Below are 17,736 nucleotides of genomic sequence, written 5' to 3' on the forward strand. Positions count from 1 at the left end.
CATGGTACCCGAACCCGCTAACCTTAGATCGCAAGTTCAAAGGCATAGGTCGATCCTCAATGTGTAGAGTCGGGACAAATAACATACTTAAAAAATATAGGAAAACGATAATTATATACAGCACAAGACCATCATGAAAAATAAAATAAATAAACAAAATATCAATACATGTAGATATATGCATATGCACGCGTACATGTATATTTATGAATGTATTATGATTACCTCGGCTCAACATGGTTTTTCTAGTGAGTCGGGGTTAGTTCACAGGCATGGGTCGTTCCTGGTTCCTGGACACAATAAGCTGTCTCCTTGGATTTGATGTTGGTATTATGTTATGATAAAATACAAATAATTAAAATTAAAATCAGAACGAAATTTAAGAGTGAGAAAAACCTTTCAGAAATAAACAGTTATTATATCTAAACGTTATGTCTAAACGAATAAAAATAATATATATTCATAACAATTTCAATATATTTTTCAACAACGATTATCATCCTTCTCTTATCCGTATTTGATGGTGCATAGGACATTGTATTGGTACTTCAATCAGGTCGTATCTCGATTATTTGTTCTATACATTAAGGCGAAATGATCAGGACTACGCGTCTATATTAAAGATACGAGTGTTCACACGCTGGCTCAGTTGTTAGCTCTAATTGCAAGTACGCAACGAACTGCCGTTGTTGTCATTTTTCGCCCATTTTTCTCTGGTTTTCAACAAGATGGCGGCCTGAATTGAGCAAAGAAGAAACTTTTTAATTTATCGAGTTATAAAACTCGGGAAACTATTTATAAAAATACACATGAAACATTAAAAAATAAATTAAACCATTTATTTCAACATACACTTATGAGCGCTGTATAAATGATTTAATAAGTAAACAACTACTCATAAAACGTTTTTATGTATTTCTTTTTTTTTCCTTGATTCCAGATTCCTCGAAATTTAATTGTGGATAACAAAAGTAATTTTATAAATAAAATTTTGAAATCTGTACTAGTTTCGACCGAAACTGAAACTTATTTAAATAAGTTAAAAGTTTCTTCACAGCGCTCAAAACTAGACGTTTTTATTGGTAAACCATACGATTTAGTTAAACAAAGGTTAAATAAAATAAACAATGAAACAAAAGACATAAACTCAATGTGTAAATATGTTTATTTTTAGCGTTTTTTGGTTCGTTGTTATGTTATATGTATAACTTGTAACGAACAACAATGTTTTGGGTGTGTCCAAATGTTTGTGGACAGGCAGGATTTCCTTCCTTGGGAGTTATTTAGATTTAAATATGAAAGTCTAGGCATTTACAGGGCTTATGACCTATCATTGGCTGGTTTAAGCGGCCACCTTACACACTGTGTAACATTTACCATTCTGCCTACGTTTAAACATCCACATTGCCCTAACTCTTCCATCTGTTGACTTTTGTGAAGCAAAAGAGCTGAAACCTTTATTACGTGGGTGAGATTCATTCAGCCAGTTTATGGCCAAAACCGAAACCACGGCCGAAACTTGTTTAACTGCCCGAAACCGAATCTGAAACTTCAGGCGGTCACTTATGACCTGACCATTGCTATTTACCAATACAGTCTTAATAGATATATCTATATAATTATAGACAACTTTAGTCCGGCGTCTGACTTCTTCATTTCTGATCGAACTCATGGCTAGCATTTGCCGTTCCATAGATTGTGTGCATTTAAGTTAGTGTATTATAGTATTGGCAGTTAATGTCATTGTTTCTAGGCCATAAGTGGTTACCACATAGAGAAAACATACCTGAAAGACCTTTCTTTTAAGATTGAAGTTCTTTATTTTTTAGAACATAGTCAAGATTTCCACTATAATAACCATGATTATACTTACACCTATAAAAATTCACTAATAACCATAAATACATGTTTAGTGGAATCTATAAATAAACGTTCAAAACATACTAGTTTGTTGGTGAAAATCCTTGTTAGAATTCTTCTTGAAAATTGTCATTTATTTTAGAAATAAAAGACGAGTGATACTTATAGAGGTTCAAACTGTCAGTAGGAACACAGTGAGTCACATCTTGCTGGAGGGTGTGATTTTATAACATGCTGCAAACGCCCAGTTGCATTCCTCCGGCAATACTACTGACAAGTCCTACTCGTTAGCGTCCACGTCGCGAATCCCGGACAATGGGATCACATTCATTCATCACACATTCAACGGTGTGATCACGGCAGATAACGAGAGGGTGAAAGGCGAGTTTCTGGCGCCTCCTAACCAGAACCGACCAGCTAAGGGAACGTAACCCCGATAGAAAAAACCACCAGAGAAGGCAACGGGAAACCACTCTGGTCATCTTTTCCCAGGAATCACTATGGCGAATACATTCAATAAGCAGTTGTCCTGGCTGCGGAGTAGCGCAGGACCGATATGCTTTCGCTGTAGTGATCGCCAACGTCAGAGGGACCTGACAAGGCACCTCAAGAATTTATTTATTTTATATCCACAAATTTGGAATAACTGGTGATCGGTTTAATTTCTTAGATCACTTTGAGATTGGTATTTTCATAATAAAATTATATGCATTAATACAAAACAGTGATGTGTGACTAATTAAATCAATTTATTTTAAACTGAAGGACCTATTTACAAAGTATTATAGGGTAAAACAAGAAATCGTATAATGTTATTTTAATGAGTTTAAATACATTATTGTTGCGGTTCTTCTTTTGTTTGTTATTGACAATTCAACCCTATGAACGTAATGAATGTCAATAAGGACGTCTTATAATGTTTTTCAAAAGATGATTATCAAATCTATTTAAACTGGTATTGGGAATAGTTATTCCAAATTCGTGGATTTAAGTATCATTCATATTTTATTTCTATAATGTCAGACAGCTTTATGTCAGGGCGGTTCTAACTAATTTCTGTTTTTTAATAAATAAGAGAATCCTACAAAATATCAAAACACAATGTAAAAGAAACATTTAGGTACCTCAAAGCAATACTGGCTTTTTTCAGATGAATTTCTTAAGCCCTAGGTTTTTAACATGTTGGACCTTGACGTAGAGACGTCTACGTCTCTGTTACAATGCGAAAGATATAAAAAGGTGGTTAGCAGGTGGATTAAAAGTCGAACTTTTGATATCCTGTGATTTATTTATTTAACGAAACATTTTGACAGTTTTAATATTAATTATATCTCGTTATCTTTTTATATTTTGTAATTTACATTTGTTTCACACTTTTATTATTATAATTATTTGTTTTTATATTTCATTATTTAAATGTTATTGGTTTATTTTTAAATTTATTTTTATGCTTAAATTTTTAGTATTATTCGTATTGATTATTGTTTAAGCATCATTCAATAAAAAAACACATGAAACAAAAAAGATCCAGTCCAAACACAAGAAATTCCTCGCACGCCAGGATCTGAAATAGATAACCTGTGTACTCTGTAAAAACCGTGAAATAAATCAATAATAAATAATATGATATTTACTTACTTGTTTACGAATAAACGCCACTATGGCATTAAATATTTTATATTTATTCCTAGAAAGGAAATTAAGATTAAAATTCTGAGTAAAATACGTCTTCTGTTATTTTTATCATCTACAAGTATAACATATTTTATGAGGTCTTTCAATTTCATCTGCAAAAATATTTGTATTCACTAAAATATTTAAGTATCAGTAGATGAAATTGAATTAACGTTATTAATTACTAGACAAAGTTTTGTTTTCATTAAGTTATTTTATAAAGAGGGTACGTGAAAATCTTCATAGTTACATATTATTCCTTATCTTATAAATATTATTTCTTATCAATTATTATAAGATATAACTATTTATATTATTTATAGAACGCACTGTCTTTTTGTTTATTGAATGCATTAAAATATAACTCTTCGCATAAATCATTAAGTTTTACTCCCTCAAAAGTCGCAATATAAGCTTTATAAATAGTGTGAATAAAATAACATCAGTTAATACAAGTTACCAACGCAAGTCTTCACTACCAAGGAATGTAAATAAAATACTGTCATGAAGCTCCATCTACTTTTTCTCATTACAGTAAGTTAATTGTGATATTTATGTCAAATATAATTAAAGACAGATTCTAAACAGAAATGAATAAGTTATTTTACGTAAAGAGCATATGTAATATGGTCTACGCATTGTTTTATGAACTATCGTTGAATTATTCCAATGAAAACACACAGTAGTAGCCGCTCGATTGTAGAATAATCTTTCCACTAATGTTAGAGACGCCCCTTCTTTATTCACATTTAAGTCAAGATTGAAACGTCACTATCTAAATATTTAAATTGTTCCTTTATCCTTCTTCTTTCCTTCCCATCCCCTCTCCTCTCTTCATAGTGTAGTGTTAAATTTTTTTTGACATATATTTATTTTTGTTAATCTTTGCTTTTAATTTTTGTATAAAATTGTAAGATTCAATATGTCCATGTATTTATAATTTTATCGAACTGAACGGTTTGGGTAGATAGGAAGAAATTGCCTTAAGGCAATATGCCCGCCCTTCTATTGTATATGTTGTAACGTTGTAAAAAACAAGTCCAACGTACCCCGTTTTGAAAGCATTTTAGTACTGGATTATAATTCTAAATTCCCTGATTTAGCGCCATCTGACGGCCGCGGTAGTAACTCATCCAGACGATATCCGTGCATTAGAAGTAGATTTCTTTCCATTTGAAAACTCGAGACGAACGGTCCATTTACCGCCCAAAGACTAGAAGAGAGGCGACCGCACATGTCAAAAATGTAGTCCTTCAAATAAGGGAACGTTCAACGTGACGTTAGCCTATTTGTTTTAAATTTATTACCGAAATTCTTGTAGAAAGAGATATCACATTCTAATGAGATTGTATTTTATACAGGTTCCCTTCTTTCTTTACCTACCTTTATTCTCTACCGTTTTCACCTTATTTTATTTTATTTACTCCATCTTTTATCTACTTTGTCCGATGATAAGGATTTTACAATGTAGTATATTTACTCCATGATTCGAATGGATCACTAATTATTACGAAGTTTATTCGTAAATATCTAGAAAAGTCGATGTCAGCATTTTAAAGTTTTCTTCAAGATCATGAGACACAAATTTACAAATGCAATAAAGCAGACGGTCATTTACTGAATTGAAATGTCGACAAATAATCTTATGGGAAATCATCCACTCAGGCAACCCGGAGTAAAAATACACCAACCGAAGACATCTTAAATCGAGTCCTATCTGCGGATATTATTTGGTAAAATTAACATTATTTCATATCATCTCGAGATGAGAATTTTTTTTCAACCTACACTGAACTTCACCGTTTACAATGTATATGAAGTGTCAAATAAATAATAGATATTAGTGTTACTTTTACTATATTATATAGATCTAAATTTATTGTGACAGAGAGGGAAAACGTTTCTGAGAAATAAATATGGAAGTCTATGCATATAAACATGGAAGTCAAGGCTTATGACCGGCTGGTTTGAGTGGCCACTTTACACACTGTATTACATTCCCCATATTGTATATGTTTAAACATCCACATTTCTTTAACTCTTCTATCTGTTGACTTTTATTTTATTCTTTTTATTGAGATTTTGAATAGGGTGATGCTAGATCTTGTATAGGGTGGTGCCAGGAATAAAGCAAATTTATGAACAATGATTTTCTTTTGGGCTTAATAGGTTTGAATTATTTGGCCGGTGGAGAGGTGTAACGGTTCTGGTTCTCCCGATCGAGCTTGTTTCTTCCGGTTTCTTAACAAGCTAATAAACTAACCTACACTTTCGCCGTCAGAATAGAAAAAAATAGACTGGGGGTGACTGACGAATTAACTGCTTATTATTAGGTTGCTCTGACGGCGATAGGGGCATTGAAAGCAGTAAATGTAGATTCTATAAACAAACGCGAATCTTTTGTAAACAAAGGAGTTTATGAAAAAAAAAAACAGATTTACTGTTTGTTACAGCTAAAAAAAATGTTTTTGCAATGTGCGGATCTGAAAAGATGCCACAAGACCTTTAAAACAGATCCGATTTTTGTGAATTTCAAAAGCTGGATATGGGTGAGATTTATCTGGCTGAATTATTTCACCTACTAGACAACCTCTGAAAATACTTTTTAATTTTCATACTTCTTTTTATATGTATATGTATATGTATATTTGGATAATTTCTATAGCGCCGTTTTTGTGAAAATCACCTCAAGGGCGCTGTACAATAAATAAATATCCCACCATGTCTTGCAGCTAAAGAGCGCATGGACGGTTGGGATTCTTGTTCCTCGTCTCCAATTATGATATACAGTAGCTAGATTACAGCACGTCTTGCAGCTACAGAGCACATAGACAATAAGAAATCTAGCCCCTATTTACATTTTTAATTTTTTTATTTGACAATAAAGTTTAGAGATTTAGTGATATTTAAAAAAAATAATAAAAAACAAATTTATAAAAATAGAAATTAGTTTACAACAAGTCTTGCAGCTACTGAGCGCATGGACGGTTGGAATTCTAGACCTCATTTACTAAATTTGGATATTTGATAGTTGATAATATTTACCTATTGAAGCTAGATTACTAATCGTCTTGCAGCTAGCTTAATTAACGTTTCTTAATTGAGGTTCAAAATTTAATTTTGAAATATGTCATAATGGAAAGAGTTCTCTCCCGGTACTATAGCCGTGTTCTAATTAATTATTTTTTCATAAAATGTTACGAAACGAATGCCGAGTCGATCGATAAAATTATTTCATTGAATAGTTTTAGTTAAATTATTTATTTTTATATTAAAATGTTAAATAATACAAATTGTAACATTCAGTATTTTTCCCACGACTAAACAAGCGTTTTTTTTAAAGAATTTTCAATTTTTTATTTCTCCCTCGCTCTCTCTCTCTAAAAACCTTTTTGTTTTGCTAAAACATAATTTGTGAACCTTAGTTGAATTTGAATTATAAAATATCTATATTTATTGATAACGATATGACCGTTTCTTTCTACAGATTTTTGTTAATGGACTGGAGTTTTTAAGTGGCAGAATTGTCCAAGGAGGGGACCACCATGCAGAACAACACAACGAGCCTGAAAAAAGTGTACATAACAATGGCCATGACATCATTCAAAATATAAATTCTCATCTGAAACCGATACTCAAACCTACTACCAAGAAAAGCATTGCGCATCCTGAACCTGTAAAGGGCAGTGTCAAGAGCCAAGTAAATGGAAACATTAAATTTGTTCCGAAACCCACCCCTCTGATGATACCAAAACCCACGCTTACACCAAAACTAAAACCCACACTTTCACCAAAACTAAAACCAAAAGCAACTACTAAAAAAAGTATGGTGAAACATGAACCTGGAAAAGTTGGAGGTTTCAAAAACCCAAGCCATGGGCAAATTATTAATCCTCTACCAAAACCCAAACCAAAACCACAACCACCACCACCACCACAAATCAAACCTAAACCTATCGTCCCTAAAAATCATGAAAACCCTCATGGCCATAGAAACCATCACAATAATCACACTCATCCAAAACCGAAACCAACAACCAAAAAATGTATTCATATAACAACACCTAAACATACTCGTGGACCAACAACCATTAAATTAACAACTAAACCACAAATCACGCATCCACCAACAACTATACGGCCAACTACAATTCCACCAAAGACCAAACTGCCAACTACACGTCCGCCAACGACCGTAAAACCAACTACGCTTCCACCAATGACATTACGGCCGACTATAATGCCACCAACTACGCTTCATCCTGAAACGAAATCACCAACAACCACTGTACCTACAAAAATTGCACCAACAACCATTGCACTTAAAACTGTTGCACCAAAAACTATTGCACCACCAACCATTGCACCACCAACTATTGCACCAACTATCGCACCACCGACTATTGCACAAACAACTATTGCACAAACAACTATTGCACCAACAGTTATTGCACAAACAACTGTTGCAACTATTGCACCACCAACTATTGCACCAACAACTATTGCACTTATAACAACCAAGACACCAGCAAATCTAACAACAACACTACAACCAACTACACATCCAATGCTTTGCCCTGTTAGTGTTTTATATCCAAATCCAGCTATCAGCGGATGCCGAAGTTTTATTTTGTGTTTGAGGATATCCGATGACGCTGAAATAATAATTTCATTTTTGTGTCCCACAAATACTGTTTTCAGTCCTATAATATCACGCTGTGTACCTCCGACTGTTTACAATTGCCCTAAATGATTTGTGTCAATGTCATTCCTCTTAAAAATATTAAAATATACCCAAAATATTTTATTGCTGAATAAATTATAAAGATTGTGTAAATATACCACCAATATTATTAAAAATACATGTGTTTTCTTATTTTGTGTATTGATATTAATAAATGTGAGTATTAATCTGTGCCCCTCTTCCAAGTCCAGTAATAAATATCTGGCTACTAAGTAGGGGGGGCGCTCTCACATCATCAGATTTAAACAGTTATCCTCCGAAAATGTGGCTTCTTTTGTGAAATATAGCATAACCTGCAAATATAATGAGTATGGGTGTTTAAGCATACCTAACCTTTTTTTTTTTTTTTTTTGCGAAGGAGGAGAAAATCTTCATAGACACCTGACAGCCCGTACTGTCAGGTAGTGCCAGATTTTTACTGGCTAAAAAACTCCTCCCTCTCGCAGTAGCATATACACCCAGCGGATCTCACGAGTGAATATTCTTCGCTGGGTTGCCGGTCTGCGAGGTTTTACCTCGCCTCATTTGTCACGGGCGCTATGGCCCGCCCAGCCCGGTCAGTGACAGGTGCTCCTAACTAGTACAGCACCTAACTATCCAATCACTGTCCTAGCCTAACCATACACAGCTTAAGGCATCTCACCTGTGTCACCGGGCAGTGTAGGTCCACCTGCGCCCACTTCAAACGGGCGAGGGCGGAGGCGCCTTCTTTCCCGCTCGGCCTCCTCTTTCGCGAGCATTACCGATCTCACGAACTTCTCCCAGCTAGACCAAGAGGACGCGTTTTGGAGCATGGAGGGAACCATCTCTTCCGGGGAGACACGGGTCCCCCCAAGAGATTCTTTTAGCTCCCTCCTGAGTTGGTCCCAGGAGGTGCACTCAAATGCTGTGTGCTCCGCCGTGTCCTCACTAGAGTTGCAGTGGTGGCACATGGCTGTTTCTTCCTTGCCTATTCTTTTCAAAAAGGCTCCAAAACATCCATGCCCCGTCAGTAGCTGAGTCAAGTGGAAGCTGAGGCATCCGTGCTCCCTTTCCATCCAAACACCCGGGTCGCATATCAGCCTCCGCGTCCACCTTCCTTTCGCCGCTGAATCCCACCGTTCCTGCCAGCGAGTCATCGTCGTAGCCCGTGCGGTTTCCTTCTCCATGCCCGCATACGTGGCCTGCCTCTCGGCGGCCAGTAGGTCCACGGGGACTATTCCCGCCACGATGAGTGCCGCGTCTTCAGACACCGTGCGGTATCCCATAGATACCCTCAGTGCCATCCGACGCTGCACTCTGGCCATCATGAGCCTGGTCCTCTCCACCCTCATTGCGTCCGCCCATATAGGCGCGCCATACAATAGGGTAGAGTGAACCACCTCGCTGAGAAGCTTTCTTCGGGTGGACTTTGGTCCCCCGATGTTCGGCATCAATCTGGCGAGTTGTTCGCCGACAGCGGCTGCTTTGCTCGACGCTTGGCGAACGTGCTCGGTAAAGCGTAGTTTGCCATCAAGGTGAACGCCAAGATATCTCAGCGTCCTCCTGTAGGGCACCTCGAAATCCCCGACACACAACTTCGGCGGCGCAATTCCACGTTTCCGCGTGAAAAACACCGCTTCCGTCTTCTCCCGGGCGAGTTCGAGGCCTGCGTGCGTCATCCATCGGGTTACCCTTCGCAGCGCCTCATTTCCGGCTACTTCCATTGCGGCCACCGTCTTTGCGGTCACTGTCACCGCAATGTCGTCAGCGAATGCGACCAGTTTTGTGTCCTCAGGGAGATGAATCCTGAGGAGCCCGTCATACATAACGTTCCACAGAGAAGGGCCAATGACCGATCCCTGCGGGACGCCCGCAGTGACGCTCCATGTTTGGCCACCTTCTTCCAGACCAGGGCCATCGTAGCTAAGCGTTCGCCCCCTAAAATAGTCCCTGATCAGTCGTACTAGGTAGCCAGGTGCCCCGACATCCAACTCCAGCGCTCTGAGAATCACTTCCCAGCGGGCGGAGTTGAAAGCGTTGCGCACATCAAGCGCCACCAGCACAGTATGCCGGCTCCTCTTCACGCTTCCTTCGAAGCCGCTCTGTACACTGCTTACAACACTAGCCACTGCGTCGACCGTCGACCTTCCGGGTCTAAAGCCGTACTGAAGCGGCGACAGTCGCGTCTCTAGGCAAGGCTGCAACCTTTCGAGAATCATTCTCTCTAACACCTTTCCCAGCCCGTCCAGCATGCAGAGAGGTCTGTATGCAGACGGGCCCGGTGGTTTGTTGGCCTTGGGAATCAGGACCAGCCTTTGCCGCTTCCAGGGTGCGCCGAAGATGCCCTCATTGAGGCACTTATTGAACACGTCGAGCACCTCACCGGAGAAGTTCTCAGCGACCACCCGTACCACCTCGTTTGGAATTCCATCGGGTCCTGGTGCCTTGCCATTTTTCAATCGCCCGACAGCCAGGGATAGTTCCGCCCGAGTGAAAGGTGGTGGTCGGGTAGACTCCTCTAGTGAGTCATCCAACGCGTCCCTCCTCATCGGGCCATGATCAGGAAAGAGTTTCCCTACCACGGCTCGCACGTTCTCCGGCTCGCTGAGGAACGGGTCAAAGACGCGGCCACGCAGTTTCTGCCGCACAAGTTTGTACGGCAGCCCCCACGGGTCCGTGTCGATCAGTTCACATAGTTCCAGCCAGCACCGTTCTTTGCTCTCTTTAATTTCCTTTTTTAAGGCGTTTTTTGCATTTTTGAAGAAAACTCTTCTCTCCGAATCTTCCGGGCGTCTTTGCGCCCTCCTACTGGCGGCGAGACACGCCCGCCGGAGGCCAGCTATAGTGTCGTTCCACCAATACACCTGCCTCCCGCGGGGCCCGCCACCCCGCTTTGGCATAGAGGCGTCGCAGCCCCTAATTATAGCTGCAGTCACCTTAGTGACTGCTTCCTCAGCGGTGTCCTCAGGACGTAGGTCAAGTTCCTCCGCGATGGCCTCGGATAGGACGTCAGCTCGAAGTCGCTTGACACTCCATCCGATTGGCGAAGGGTCAATCTGGCGGCTTCCACCATTCATAAGCTGAAAAGCTATATAGCGGTGGTCGCTCGCCGAATAGTCATCTGTCACCTTCCAGCCTTTGATCTTTCCTATTGTCGTCTCATCGGCGAAGGTAACGTCGATGACTGACCGGGATGCGCCTCTTCTAAAAGTCGGCGCATCTCCAACATTCGCCGTATGAAGACGCAGAGAGGCCGCTAAAGCGCCGAGAATCTGCCCTCGTCGGTCTGTCATCGCGGATCCCCACTCCGCCGCTTTCGCATTGAAGTCGCCCGCGACTATGACCGGGATCCTCGCATTTTGGGCATCATCTCGAAGGCCCTCCATTTGCTCTTCGAACAACTGTGTCGAGGTATTCGGGGAGCAGTAACAGGAGTAAATCCTGTACCCGTCTACCTCTATCCAGGTCCATCCGGTTCCTCCACCACCTGGCGCAGCCTTTGTGATTTGTAGGCCTGAGGGCAAGTAGATCGCCGCCCTCGTGGTCGGATCTGGGTACCATCCCCTTTTCAGGTTTCGGTACTGCTCCGACACAATGACGACATCCACCCGCCGCTCTCGTGCCACCTGCAGCATCAGATCCTGGGCAGCTTTGCAGCCATTCAGGTTGATCTGCAGGAATCGGATGGTCAAGGAAGGTCCTTCTTTGGTCTCTTTCTCGCGGATGCGAGCGCCTCTTGGAATGTCTTACATCCGGAGCTTCCACTCCGGTGTTTGACACTCTCTCTGCGGCCACTGCCAGCGCAGAGGAAACAGTGTGGGCTTCCCCAGCAGTCCACGGCTTTATGTCCTGGCTGGCCGCAGTTGCGGCACATTCCAGATCTGTCCGTGGACTGGCACGATGCCGCCATATGCCCGTACTCCAGACAGCGGTAGCATCGTGTGAGGCTAGCCCGCTCCCGGACTCGGCACACAACCAGGCCAATCCTGAGCTTACCTCTATTCAGGAGCTCGGTGGTGTGTCGTCCATGAGGAAGCACACACCAGCACACCTGGGTGCCTCCAAACGAGGGTCGCAAACTCAGAACCCGGATGTGCTCCGTCCTGTCCGGGTCAGCCTGTTTCACCAGGGCGTCCATAACGTCCCCGATAGTTACTCCTTCGTCAAGGTCCCGAATGGAGACCGTTGTAGTGGGGATCATACGACGCACGATCGTACCTTCCCCAGCAATCTCCTTGACGATCATTAAAAGGTTTGCCACGGATCTCTTGGCTTCCAGCAGAAGATCTCCTGACTTGGTGCGTCTGGCAGCTCTTACCTGAGGCGCATCAGGAGCGATCATCTTCGGATGTTTGGCCAATTTTCGGCAGATTTCCGCATAAGAGGCTGAATCTGTCACCTTGACAATGACTGCCTCACTTTTGCATGGTCTGCCGACATTCCCTGTATTTTCGCGTTTTTTTCCTTTATTTTTCTTCCTCGCGACTTTCTTCCACTTCTAACGGAGAGATGGCGGGGGATGGAAAAAGACTCTTTGCCTTGGGCATTTTATCTCTTTTTAGAGCCGGTTCTGGCGGTTTTGCAACTTTTGCTTTTTTGCCATGGATCGAGATGTTCAAGGCCACATTTTCCTTTCCCGTGATGGAAGTGGGAGACGCGGAAAGATCCTCCAAGTGCTCATCAATTAATTGGAGGGAATTGGTGAGAGACACGATTCCCTCCTTCACAGGAAGATGAACATTTGTTCTCCCTCGGATAAAGACTTTGAGTTTCTCCAACTCAGCGCGATGTAGCGCAAGCAACTCTTTCAGCCGCGAAAAGCTTCCTGTAGCAGAAAATGCGGTGAGGGCCAGGTCGGCCACCCCCTCCGCACTGCGGTCACTGGCTGACGATGCCCGGGAGCCCGCTTGCTCACTCCCGACCACCGGTACTGGGCGTCCGACACCCTGCACCGTAACTGTAGATAGTAAATTTGACATAATCATACAGGTTGTGTCTGTTCTTAGTAGTCACCGAAGTGACGACAAGCCCCCCTACCACGACAAGGTGACAGACGCAGGGGGGAAGCATACCTAACCTAACCTAACCTAACCTTACCTAACCTAACCTAATCTAACCTTCATATAGATTCTAGAAGTTCTTGCAAAATGTTTATTCAAACTACCATGTCCTATAAAGGCTTTAGGGATAACCTTCACCTGGTTTCAGCTGTTTTATTTTATTTTTATGTTTTATTCGGAAGTTCAACAAGGATATATAAAATACATACAATTTGTAAGTAAGCATTGGTATCATTCTTCATATATATCCTCAATTATAGAACTCTAACATCATTCATAATTTTTATAAGATAAGTGTGTACCTTAATCAAATCGATTTGAGTAATAATAAAGATTGAGTTAAAGATAAGACTTATTGTTTTTAAAGAAAAGAAAAGAGAAAATAAGAAGATATATAAAGTAATAAAAGAAACAATATTTTGAGTTTGTCCAAATTTTTGTAGACATGGACTGGATTCAACTCCTTGGAGAGCTGTTAATATTAACATATTACAACCGAGATGAAGAACATTTTAGAGAAGGTAATATAGATATTAATCATCATCAATGGCGCTACAGCCCGTTGTGGGCCCTGGCCTCCTCCAGAATTTGTCTCCATTCGTCCCTGCACTCCACGGCTATTCTCCAGCTTGTCAGGCCAATCGCTCTTATGTCACTTTCCACATTATCCAGCCATCTTAATTTTGGTCAGCCTCTGCTTCGTCTGCCTTCCGGAGTGGTATAAAGAATCTTTTTTGGGGTACGGTTATCATTTATTCTGTGCACATGGCTCAACCATTGTAATCTTCTTATTTTTATGAATTGTGCTATGTTGGGTTCGCCATACAATGCTTCTTATTCATAAACCGTCTCCTCCACACTCCGTTTTGATTGACAGCACCAAATATCTTCCTTAATATTTTTCTTTCGAATACTAATACCATATTTTCATCTCTTTTGGTCATAACCCAGCATTTGGCACCATATTTAATGACCGTTTTGAAGAGAGTTTTGTAAATAATGGTCTTAGTTTTTCTAGTGAGCAATTTGGATCCCAGATGTTTAAACAAGCCATAATAACATCTGTTTGCTGCCGATAGCCGTGCTCTAATCTCGGTACTATAATTGTTATCATTAGTCATTTCAATACCTAAATATTTAAATAAATTGACATTGTCTATGTGGTGTGACCCAACGTCAATTGCCTGTTGTACATAGTTTATTTGTGACTTTCTTGCAAACATATATTTAGTCTTAGGTGTATTTATTTTAAGACCCATGTCATTTGCAGCCATTTCAAGCTTTAAGAAATCATCTTTTAATCCCGGGACAGTTCTGGAGATTAGGTCTAGGTCGTCTGCATAGGCTTATATCTAGGTGGTCTTTCTAAAAATAGTTCCTATTGTTTCTACTCTTGCATCTTTTACGGACTTTTCAAGAGCAATATAAAACAACCGGCATGCCAGTGCATCACCTTGCCTTAGACCGTTGTACGTTTGGAACGAATCTGATTTGTTGTTTTGAACCATCACCAGGCATTGTGTTTTAGACATATAGATATTAAAATAGAAGGCAATACTTGAAATATATATTATTGTTGATAAATCCATCTGGTCTATGAAGAAGTATAGAAATTGAAAAAATAAAATTTTCAGGCGTTGCCTATATGTAGGTAAAATAATCTAATTACATGATTCTCACCCGCATAAATAAAGGTTTCAGCTCATTAACTTTACAAAAATCAACAAATGAATGAATTAAAGGGATACGTATGTTCTGCCCAAATGGTGAATGTTACACAGTGTGTAAAGTGGCCACTTAAACCAGCCAATGACAGATTATAAGCCCTGTAGATGGCTAGACTTCTATATTACCTTCTCTAAAATGTTATTCATGTCTGTTGTAATATGGTTATAAAAGAAACTAAAATTAATGTACGTACACAAAAATAAAGATTAGACTTCTGATTTTAGAAACAAAATGATATTTTTTTAACTTATTTTTTTATAATCATTCACTTTTGTCATGATAAATATCAATATGGATATTTTTTTCTATTTTGTTAGAGTTTTGACATTCTTGTAAGAGGGTTAAAATGTGCCATATTGTTTTATGAATTTATAAACGAATATCCTTCAGTTTCGGGGTGAATATATATTTTTTAATTAAAAGAAACACGGTAATGGACCAAGAATTGGCTGTTGTATCTCGTAAATATCCCTTAATTTGATTAAAGACATCAGTTTAATGGTATTGATGTTATAGCCGTTAGGCTTGATATCATTTTTGCAAAAGCTGGAATCTCTAAACCTACCTTTAATGCAAGAAGATACGAGAGATACTACTGCACAATAAATACTTTATTTTACAAATTTTATTGTGGTTGGAACTTGAACTGTTTATTTATTTATTTATTATACATACGGCCTAAGCCAATTACAACAGTTACATGAAGAAACATAAATACAAGAAACTGAACAAAAAGAACATAAAACTATGTGGCAAAGACAAACAAGGGCAATACAATAATAATGGTATACAATATATTCATAAAAACGAAAGACTTAAGACTTCGAGCTAAACTATGCCATCCCACACTGTTTTTAACTACGAAAAGCCGGAAGATCTATCCCAAAGAATTCCAAGTCGTGTGATAAATTGACTAATTTACACATTCTGGACATTGGGGCATAATAACAAAAGTTGCTCTTAGAAGATTTAATAAATAGCAGATTTCGAAGTCTGGTGACATGGTTGGGAACATGAAAAAAAAATTATTGCAACATAGATGGGACATCACTTATAGCATTCAGTATTTTGAAAATGCACATTAGGTCCATCTCAGTTCTACATTTCTTCAATGAAGACAAATTAAGAGATTGCTCTATTTCAAATTAGGAATAATTATCCCTTTGTAATTCGAGCAACCATGCCACTTTTCTTAGAAAACGGTGGTGGACAGGCTCGATATGGTAAATATGAGTCCTGTAGAATGGAGACCAAAAAGGAAAAGCGTATTTTAGATTGGGTCGAACTATGAACGATAATTCCTAGGAATATTATAATGGATAACTTACATAACTTATTATAAATATAATTTCTGGAGTTATGAAAATGACAACTTTTGAATGGATTTCAAATGTATTTATTTATTAACGGACACTGTCCATTTACACAATTTATAGGGTTTAAATATTACAATAAAAGAATAGTTTAAAACATTTTTAAACAGAAAAGAAGCATTGACAAACATAAGGGACATCGAGACAAGATCTGGACTATTTATTAAGTAATTGTTTAAATCGCTGTAAACTTAAACCAAAAAAGTCCAGATCTTGTCTTGAGTTAACAATACGACAAAGACGGGTCATTGGAGAATTAATGCCATAGTTTGTTCTAAGCTGATCGATGAACAGTACTTCACTGTTTCTTAACCTACGAGTCGTAATATTGAATTTTACTTGTCCCAGTAATAAATGGTGGAACTTCGATTTTACCATTTAGTGTGCCGAAAATATATATGGAATTAATATTAGTTCTACGTTTTTGTAGACTAGAAATATTTAACATTGACTCTTTATCAGCATAAGAATAATTACATCTCTCTAGTCCAAGTATCCACGCCACTTTTCGAAGTAAGCGATGTTGGACTGATTCAATGTGATTTATGCAATTGACATAGAATGGAGACCAGACCACGGAGGCATATTCTAGAAAAGAGCAAACAGTTGAGCATAAAGAGTTTTAATTGTACGGACATTAGTCAAATCAGCGGATATTCTGTTAATGAAGCCAAGTTATTTCAGTGATTTATTTACTGTATTATCAATGCTCTTTGTATGTCAGTTTATAATCCAAAACAACTTCTAAATCTTTGATGGACTTAACTACATCAATTTTGGAGTTTTCTATAAAGTCTCATGTTTTTCTATATTGATGTAAAGATAAAATCAAGAGAAGAATTGGAATAAAAGGTGAACGGCCTGTTGTGGTATTCTGAATCAGTCCCTGGAGAGTGGTAAATTTGGGGATTTTTATTTTATGAATGCGAAGACACTTTGATTTATATCTGACCACACTGATAAAAATGGTCATAAAAATACGGGCACGTGAAATCAAAAATGATGTTTTTGAATTAGAACATTATTGCGACTTTACTAATTTTTTTTTAAATTTCTCTCTTTTGCAATGAATTTCAAAAATATATTTGTTTACAAATAGCAATCCTCTTAGGCACCTAATACGTAAGACACGTCATCTACCTTCATGTTAAAAGAAATATTGCAGTAGCATATGCACCACTAGACGTGGTAGGAGCAAGAAAAGGAATATCAATGTTTATTATCATTACTTTACCTGAACCAAATAGTGCATAAAGTACTGCATTGGTACACCAACAGTGCATCTCGATCATTTCTTGTTAAATGAAGGTAAGATATTCAGTCTTACGCTTCAGAT

General features: G+C 38.9%; 1 protein-coding gene and 1 long non-coding RNA gene across 2 annotated transcripts; one reads left to right on the forward strand and one right to left on the reverse strand.

Annotated features, from left to right (window-relative positions):
- Positions 1–3,911: 3,911 nt before the first annotated feature.
- Positions 3,912–8,394, forward strand: LOC148275990 (uncharacterized). The gene is made up of 2 exons (XM_088234928.1): positions 3,912–4,068; positions 7,022–8,394. The coding sequence occupies exons 1-2, from the start codon at positions 4,039–4,041 to the stop codon at positions 8,285–8,287; spliced, it is 1,296 nt and encodes a 431-aa protein (XP_088091054.1). The 5' UTR covers positions 3,912–4,038; the 3' UTR covers positions 8,288–8,394.
- Positions 7,833–13,632, reverse strand: LOC148275991 (uncharacterized). The gene is made up of 2 exons (XR_015823885.1): positions 13,312–13,632; positions 7,833–8,606 (listed from the first exon to the last, which is right to left on the reverse strand). It is a non-coding gene; the product is annotated as an uncharacterized LOC148275991 (long non-coding RNA).
- Positions 13,633–17,736: the final 4,104 nt, after the last annotated feature.

This window comes from Micrasema longulum, unplaced genomic scaffold (genome assembly GCF_059751315.1).
Source record: "Micrasema longulum isolate JH-2025_06_02 unplaced genomic scaffold, ASM5975131v1 h1tg001302l, whole genome shotgun sequence".
NCBI classification, from domain to species: Eukaryota; Metazoa; Arthropoda; class Insecta; order Trichoptera; family Brachycentridae; genus Micrasema; species Micrasema longulum.

Excerpts from the sequence above, each read along its gene's own strand:
- LOC148275990 (XM_088234928.1), top strand. The coding sequence starts at position 4,039 with ATGAAGCTCCATCTACTTTTTCTCATTACA. Across the intron at positions 4,069-7,021 it reads ATCTACTTTTTCTCATTACA|ATTTTTGTTAATGGACTGGA; the intron begins GTAAGTTAATTG and ends TTCTTTCTACAG.